Below are 9,053 nucleotides of genomic sequence, written 5' to 3'. Positions count from 1 at the left end.
GGATGGAAACTAATCAAGGAGAGAAGCAGCCTGGAACTAAGGAGAAACTTCCTGACAGTGAGAACAATTAACCAGTGGAACTCCTTGCCTCCAGAAGCAGTGAATGCTCCAACACTGGAAGATTTTAAGAAGAGACTGGACAGCCATTTGTCCGAAATGATGTAGGGTTTCCTGCCTGAGTAGGGGGTTGGACTAGATGACCTCCAAGGTCCCTTCCAACTTTATTATTATTATTATTATTATTTACATGCCAGTTGCCAAGCGTCTGAAGTTTGATCATGTGACCACAGGGATGCTGCAACGGTCGTTAAGTGTGAAAACGGTCACAAGTCACTTTTTTCAGTGTCGTTCAGGGTCTGTTGATGGAATTGCTTGTGGAGTGTCAGGTTTCGATAAACTCAAATCCATGGTGGGCGGTAGTGAGGACAATGAACCAGTGGAGCAGCTTGCCTTCAGACGTTGTAGGTGCTCCATCACTAGAGGTTTTTAAGAAGAGACTGGACAGCCACTTGTCTGAAATGGGTGTAGGACCTCCTGCTTGAGCAGGGGGCTGGACTAGAAGACCTCCAAGATCCCTTCCAGCTCTATTCTGATTGACGGTGATGATGTTAAAATTTCTCCAGTTGAGCCCCCTGTGAACTCACCAAATGGATAGTTTGCATTGGCCACTAGGGGGCAGCAGGTGACCATTTTCATCCTTCCTGGGAATCATCAAACATCCATAGCCAGATGTTCTATTCTATTGTAGAGGTCGCCAACCTTGGCAACTTTAAGACTTGTGGACTTCAACTGGCTGAGGAATTCTGGGAGTTGCCAAGGTTGCAGACCCCTGTTCTATGGGGTAGAAACCCTCTTCTAGGAACTGAATTCACAGATCTTCTACCTAAATAGATCTCTCCAGGGCTTTAGCAATGGGAAGGACCCAGAACCAGAACCAGAACACAAAGCTCAGTGATCCAGGAAGGATATACAGATAGTCCTCTACTTATGACCACAGTTGGGATCAGAATTTCCATTGCCAAGCAAGGCGGTCGTTACGTGAGTGAGTCACTTCCGATTTTACGACCTTCCCCCCCCCAAGGTGGTTAAATAAATCACTGCAGTTGTTAAGTGGCTCACATGGTCATTAAGCGAATCTGGCTTCCCCCATTGACTCTGCTTGTTGGAAGCCAGTTGGGAAGGTCACAGAAGGACCAACGGACACTGCAACAGTCATAAATACATGTCAGTTGCCAAGCAGCTGAATTTTGATCACATAACTTTTGGGGATGCTGTCCTGGGCATGTGCAAAGACTGATTGTAAGGGACTATTTTGTAACTTTGAACCATCACCAAATGGAAGTTGGTAAGTCGAGGAATGGAACCAAGAAGCACTTTTTTTTTTTTACTTTTATCTCAAGCACGAGGCGGACTGTATGACTATATTTCCACCAGTGGTGTATTCAGAATTCTTGTGCGGTATTTTTTTCTCCCAGATGACAACGGCCTCTGCCTTACAATTTTCCCCTATTTTTTTTTCTTTCTTTTCTCCTGCTCACATTGCATAAAATCGAAATTCCTGCAGAAGGGGAAAAGTCGAAGCATCAGCTTGGTTCCCTTTTTAGCTTGAGTTCATTTATTTTTAATTAATCTTTTAATTAGCACTTAAATGCTCTTTACCGCTATATTCATAAATATTTTAGCCTAGTTTATATCGGGTATATGTTTCCTGAAAATGTTAACAAAATGCCACATACATAGAGTTTGCTGCTTTTTGGGGGGGATCAATTACAGGTAGAAAAATTTGAGCGAGGCATTTAAGGACGTCAATGGGAAAAACCCGATGGATTCTTTTCTTCTTAGTTTCTCATCTCCTCCCTGCAGTTTAGCACCGAGGCCTCTTTGAGCTCACCCTTATTTCCAAAGGACAATTAGAGAAGCATTTTCACCCTAATTGAAATACCAATTTAAAAAGCAACAGGAACACAGGCTGATGGGGAAAACGGATCGTTCACAGGGAAGTAAAAGCCATTTTTAGCATATCCCTGAAGACTTTTTTGTGTGTGTGTCAATTGTGGCTACATCACCCTCACTGAACAAAAATAAAATCTCTGTGAAAAGACAGGCAGTCCTCCACTTACAACAGTTCATTTAGTGACTGTTCAAAGTTGCAACGGCACTGAAAAAAGTGACTTGCGACCGTTTTTCACACTTACGACCTTTACAGCATCCCCCAGGGTCACGTGATCAAAATTCAGAAGCTTGGCAACTCACCGGTATTCACGACGGTCGCAGCGTCCCGGGGTCACGTGATCCCCTTTTGTGATCTTCTGACGAGCAAAGTCAGTGGGGGAAGCCAGATTCACTTAACAACCGTGCGACTAACTTAACAACAGCAGCGATTCATTTAACAACGGTGGCAAGACGGGTCTTACAACGAGGCAAAACGTACTTGCTTAACAGCAGCAATTTTGGCCTCCATTGGGGCCGTAACTCGAGGACTAGCTGTAATGATGAAGGCGATGCTTGATAGCAAGGCGGCCTGTATAGGTAGTCCTCCCACTTACCACCACCATCAGAACCAGAATTTCTGTTGCTAAGACAGGCGGTTGATAAGTTGTGCCCAATTTTATGATGTCTGCCCTGGTTGTTGAGCAAACCACCTTTTTCAGTACTGCTGTAACTTTGAATGGTCGCTAAACGAACGGCTGTAAGTCAAGGACTACCTGTAGAGAACACTAAAACATATAGTTTTTTTAAAAAAAGAAATATAGTTTTATAAAACCTTGCTGTCATATTAATCAAACAAGTGTTTCTTTGACCGTTCTCACAACAAAGCATAGATTAGATGAGTTTTTTAAGAAGAGACTTGACAGCCACTCGTCTTAAACGGTGTAAGGTTTCCTGCTTGAGCAGGGGGTTGGACTAGAAGACCTCCAAGGTCCCTTCCAACTCTGATGTATTCTGATTTGCAAGCTCCAAACTTTCCCATCCACACAGCCCTATTTCTGCGGTGCAACAGATGCCCTTCAAGGTCCCTTCCAACTTTACTATTATTATTATTATTATTATTATTATTATTATTATTATTATTATTATTATTATTATTATTATTATTATTACATGGCTGCAAACTTTGCAGTCTGCTTGATGGGTGAGGGTTTGGATGCGACTTAAAACAGGCCTGTTTAGCTTCTTGAAAAGTTGACATCCCACCCCACTGCTCCCCAAAGCTGCCCTTATTTTCAGAGCGAGACACCCTCAAATTAAATTAACATTAATTTAATGAATTAAAGATTAATTCATTTAATTAATTACAAATGAATGCTTTTTTAAAAAAAAAAAAACTTGCAGAGGAAGAAAAAATGTTCAGGAGTGTTTTAAAAGCTTTATTTATTTATTTTAATTTTCCTTTTGCTTCTATCTTCCGGTTTGCAAGCCCTTTCCCTCATTTCACAATGACCGGAAGGATCGTGTCGTTTTGCTTTAGCTGAACAGCCAACTCTCCTTCCCCCTGGTGGGTCTTTTGCAGATCCCCCCCCCTAAAAGCTGCAAAAGAGGCTTTTTCTCACACTAAGAAGGGAAGGAAGCCCTGGCAAAATACTGTATGAAGGAAAGGGTGATGGTGAATTTAAAAAAAAAAGATACCGAAGGGGGGCTAGGAAGGCGAGGGGTCCTTCCCACACATCCTCCCCCTCGGTGGCAGGTTGGGGGGCTTGGCCGAGATGGAGATTCGCATTGCCGCCGAGCCCCCTCAGGGCAGTAAGACAGAGGGGGCTCATTCCCGAGGGTCGTCGGGGGCAGGGATCTTTTGGCGGCTGGGCTCGACCCCCCAGATCTCGCGGGCGTACTGGGCAATGGTGCGGTCGCTCGAGAACTTTCCAGAAGTTCCAATGTTCCGGATCACCTTCTTTGTCCACTCCTTGGAGTTCTGCGGAAGGCCAGCAACAGAGAAATTGAGAGAAGGAAGGGAAGCCCTTCTCCTCTTTGTTAAAATACATTTTTATTAGAAGTCTTACAAAATGCATAAAAACTAACCCAAACTAAGAGAGAGAGAGAGAGAGAGAGAGAGAGAAAGAAAAAAGGAAGGAAGGAAGGAAGGAAGGAAGGAAGGAAGGAAGGAAGGAAGGAAGGAAGGGTGAGAGAAAGGAGGAGAGAGAAAGGAAAGAAAAAAAAGAAAATTGAAAGAGAAAGAAAGAAAGAAAAAACAGAGGGAGGGAAGGAAGGAAGGAAGGAAGGGAGATGAGAGAATAAAGGAGAGGAAGAGAGAAAGAAAGAAGAAAGAAAATAGGGAAGGAACAAAGGAAAGAGAAGGAAAGAGAAGAAAGGAAAAGGAAAGGAAAAAAAGAGGAAGGAAAAAAGAAAGGAAAAGAAAGAAAGAAAGAAAGAAAGAAAGAAAGAAAGAAAGAAAGAAAGAAAGAAAGAGAAAAAAGCTTCCATTTTCCATTCTAACAAATATAAGTACCATCGCAACTTATGAGTGTGATGGGCAGGCTTCATCAAATCATAAGCCACATCACAAACAATCAAAACTATTAAAGCCAGGAAAAAAAATTCACCACTGGGGGGGATGTAATCCAATTTACTAAAAATACAGTCCTTTGTCTAATGCCCTTATTACAGATTTGCACTTGCGGTCTCTTTAGAAATGGCTCTCACAGTTTTAAAGAAAATATTACTGTGAAAATAGATCTACAGACCCCTCATATCCTGGACATAAATTGTTTCAGCTTCTACCCTCAGAATGACACTATAGGGCACACCAGAACAACTAGACACAAAGACGCCATCACTCTGCTAAACAACTAATTCCCACAACACATCAAACTATTTAGTAAGGCTGATTACTATTATTCTTCCCATCTTTCCTATTAGCTATCTCCTTATCTACTGATGACTATAACACTGTTGCTTGGATCTTACAATTGATATTGTTTTATCTAGTTTCCTAGTATGATTTAGGTTGATTGCTTCTTTAGTATCCTATGACTATCACTAAGTGTCGTATCTTATGATTTATGATGAACGTATTTTTACGATGACTATGATCAGGATTTATACCTTTTATGTACGCTGAGAGCGTATGCACTGAAGGCAAATTCCTTGTGTGTCCAATCACACTTGGTCAATAAAGAACTCTATTCTATGATGGATAAAAGACCGAAAAACGGAGGGAGATGCTGGGAAGAAGATTTTTATTCTTATATTTTAGCATCCGTACCCCCAATCCTTCTCTTCATTGGACTAGAAGACATACCCAGATCCACAACCGTTCTTTCTATGTTTTAGCCTCCAGCCCCCTAACCATCTTTGTTGCTCTTCTCTGCACTCTTTCCAGAGTCCCAACATCTTTCTTATATCACGGTGACCAGAACTGGATGCTAAATTTAATTTAATGAACTGGATTAACTAAACGCAAAATTTAACAAAATTACGCTTCTCTTTACCAGCCTTGGCTAGATAGTAGCTAATACGACTTAGGGGGTCCTTCTGATTCTAACGTCCCCTGATTCCAAGGAGGCTGGCTGGTGGCACTAATCCTGCAATTTGGCAAACACCTGGACCCCTCTGGCACAAACTCACCTTGTAAAGGGCGCTGACCTTTTCTTGACATTTAATGTAAGCTTCGTAGTCGGCAAAAACTTTAAACCTGCAGCAAGAAAAAGGATGATTACTGGAAAGCCCAGTTTGCTCATTAAGATGCAGGAGGCAGGAGTGAGCTCCCTAAGGTCATCCAATCCAACCCCTTGATCTGGAATAAAGCATCCCTGACATCTGATGGCTGTCCAGCCTCTAGCTCAGTGCTTCTTAATCTTAGCAACTTTCAAGACAAGTGGACTTCAACGCTGGCTGGGGAATTCTGGGAGTGGAAGTCCACACATCTTAAAGTTGCTAAGGTTGAGAGACACTGAGTTAGCTCATTGTCTATTGTCCCTTTTGTTGCTGTTGCTTCTAACTTTGGGTGTGGACCTGCCCTTGGAAAATTTCAGCCCGCTGTTTTGTCTCTTGCGTGGATGAAAATGGAAGACTGCCTTTGATTCCCAGCAAAATTTAAGAAATTCCCATGATTTAAAAAGTTAGGATTCTTAAACTTCGCTTTAAGCTGCCCCCTGCTGGACACCCAGCTCAATGGCAGAAGAGAAAGTCTGAGTGAAATACCCAAAACCAGGATCCTGATGAGATTGGGGGGGGGGGGACTTCAACTCCCAGGATGCCTCAGCCAGCAGTTGTGGACTTCAACTTCCAGAATGCAAGATGGCTGGGGGATTCTGGGAATTGAAGTCTACCCATCTCAAAGCTGCCAAGTTGGGAAACGCTAAATATATGGCCCCATTTATTCAGTGAATTAAAGGCCTGGTTATACTTACTATTTATGAGCAAACTGCCTATAGATGTAGACTTTGTACGGATAAGCATAATAAAATATGGGATGCATGTATATACAGTATATATATATATATATATGTATGCATGTATATATGTATGTATATATATATATATATATATATATATATATATATATATATATATATATATATATATATATATATATATATATATACACACAGTGGGTTAAAAAAACATTTTTAGGTAATGTATGTGTGTGTATATTCTAATACACTTATATAACTATCATGCAAACATAAATGTATATTTAATAAATATTTACAAAATATAAATATAACAGTATATATTTTGTAAATAACTGTTCATTTACAAAATATAAAAACATTCATATTTATTACATGCATATATATGTAATAAATCAATGTTTAGTATAATATATATTCATAATACATGCATTAGATAATTCTACATAGAATGGCAACCGTTTATTGTTGTAAGAGGTATACTATATTTTAACTTTTTTGTTGTATTTTGTTTTCATTTTTTAAGCACTTGTGGTTTTTAATAATGCATGTATCATTGCGTTTTGTTCCTTTTGGGGGGTTTTTTTCTGTTACTAATAAAATAACAGAACAGAATAACAGGCAGAGTAACAGAGTCGGAAGGGACCTTGGAGGTCATCTAGTCCAACCCTCTGCTCAGGCAGGAGACCTATACCATTTCAGACAAATGGCTGTCCAATATTTCTTCTTATTTGGAAAGCAATAACAAATGTATTTTTTTAAAAAAAAAAAAAACCTTGAGAAACACTGCCTTAAAGGAAAAGGAACATGCATGGGTTCGCTCTCACCGGTCATGGTACATGAGCATGTTAACAATATCCTTAAAGAGATCCGGCTGCTTGGGTGAGAAGAAGCCGTTGCTCAGCTGATCGATGGCTTGCTTCAGTTCGGGAATGTGGTCATAATAATCCTTGGCGCAGTAGCTGTGAGGAAAAACAGGGTTTATTTAGCCCCAAAATGATCGTCCTGCAGCCTGAGCTATGCTGACCCTTCTTAGCTTCCCTACTGGAGAAAAAAAAAACTTTAAAAAGATAAAACAAAACCGGTCTATTTTACCAGCTCTTTTGGAGAAAAACAATCCAATCCACTTTTGCCCCGGTGCTTCTCACCTTTTGGCAAGGCAGCTCCCATCATCCTCTCACAGGCATGGCTGCTGGGAATGATGGGAGCTGCAATCCGTCCCTTTTTGCTGGGGAAACCTGGATTCGGCTGTATTTTTTTTCACAGCAGCCTCTGAGGTTTATTTGGACAAAGGGCTGCGTGTTCTTGGAAGTGATTCCCCTTCGGAGGGCAGCTGGGTGTAAATGGCATCCAGCCTTTCCTAGAGTGCTGGGCATGTTTTAAGGCAGGGGTCTCCAGCCTTGGCACCTCCCAGAATTCCTCAGCCAGCCAAATGTATGACTGTTGCAGTGTCCTGGAGTCATGTGCCCCCCCCCTTTTGTGACCTTCTGACAAGCAAAGTCAAGGGGAAAAGGCAAATTTCCTTAACACCCGTGTTACCAACTTAACAATTGCAGTGATTCACTTAACAACGGTGTCATTAAAGGTCGTAAAATGGGGCCAAATTCACTTAACAGCCTTCTCACTTAGCAACAGAAATTTTGGGCTCAATTGTGGTTGCAAGTCGAGGACTGCCTGTATCAGTAATTGCATGACCTCTGTAGATGCTATAGGCTAAATAAATAAATTACAAATATCCCGGTGCCCATTTTAGCCTCACTAAGCCAGTTAGGACTCATGGAATCCTAGTCCAGGGGTAGGCAACCTTGGCTGTTTTATGACTTGTGGACTTCAACTCCCAGAATTCCTGAGCCAGCCATGCTGAGGGGAAAGGGAGAGGTTTCCAAGCTGAGCCAGGCTGGCTCAGGAATTCTGGGAGTTGAAGTCCACGAGTCGTAATAGAGCCGAGGTTGCCTACCCCTTGATAGAGCAAGGGTAGGCAATCTTGGCTCTTTTACGACTTGTGGACTTCAACACCCAGAATTCCTGAACCAGCCATGCTGGCTCAGGAATTCTGGGAGTTGAAGTCCACGAGTCATAAAAGAGCCATGGTTGCCTACCCCTGTTCTGGTACCAACCCCCTGCTCAGCCTGTGCCTGCCTGGAACAAAGATCCCATCCTCCTCTGCCACCTACCCCTTCTTGTCCATCTCCTCCACATCCTCCACGCGCATGCCAAAAATGAACAGGTTTTCCTCGCCGGCTTCCTCTGCCATCTCCACGTTGGCGCCATCCATGGTGCCAATGGTGAGAGCCCCGTTCAGCATAAATTTCATGTTCCCGGTTCCTGAAGCTTCGGTACCGGCTGTTGAGATCTGCTCGGAAAGATCAGCTGCGGGGATCACTGCGCAAGAAAATAAGAGACATTTTACCTAATGAAATGGATCCCGATTACTATTGTATTCCAGAAGAATTTCAGCTGTAAATTGTGAGTTACTGATTGAGAATACCTGCGAATTAAAGTAATCTTTGATCTGTTCATTTGAGTAACTACGGCTTGTCTCACGTGGATAGTGAAGCATTTAATCTGCGTGGGCAGGATAGAAAGAGTGGATGACCTCTTTGGGCATCCCTCATCCTTGGTAGGATTCAGAGGAACAGGTGCCACCTCTGAAAACAGGCACCATTTAACCAAGCTGGCCGAACTCAGAAATCTTAGCCTAAA

General features: G+C 42.1%; 1 protein-coding gene across 1 annotated transcript; it reads right to left on the bottom strand.

The window, feature by feature from the left end:
• Nucleotides 1-3,391: 3,391 nt before the first annotated feature.
• Nucleotides 3,392-8,732, bottom strand: LOC107289931 (glycogen phosphorylase, muscle form-like; the record flags this gene model as incomplete). Its single annotated transcript, XM_015818758.1, has 4 exons — nt 3,392-3,910; nt 5,563-5,629; nt 7,178-7,312; nt 8,525-8,732. Coding segments are annotated over 4 exons (563 nt in total), but the record flags the coding sequence as incomplete, so codon positions are not given.
• Nucleotides 8,733-9,053: the final 321 nt, after the last annotated feature.

This window comes from Protobothrops mucrosquamatus, unplaced genomic scaffold (assembly GCF_001527695.2).
Source record: "Protobothrops mucrosquamatus isolate PMUCROS unplaced genomic scaffold, P.Mucros_1.0 scaffold787, whole genome shotgun sequence".
NCBI classification, from domain to species: Eukaryota; Metazoa; Chordata; class Lepidosauria; order Squamata; family Viperidae; genus Protobothrops; species Protobothrops mucrosquamatus.
Note: the sequence above shows the minus strand (reverse complement) of the source record. Positions and strands in the feature narration are given on the sequence as shown.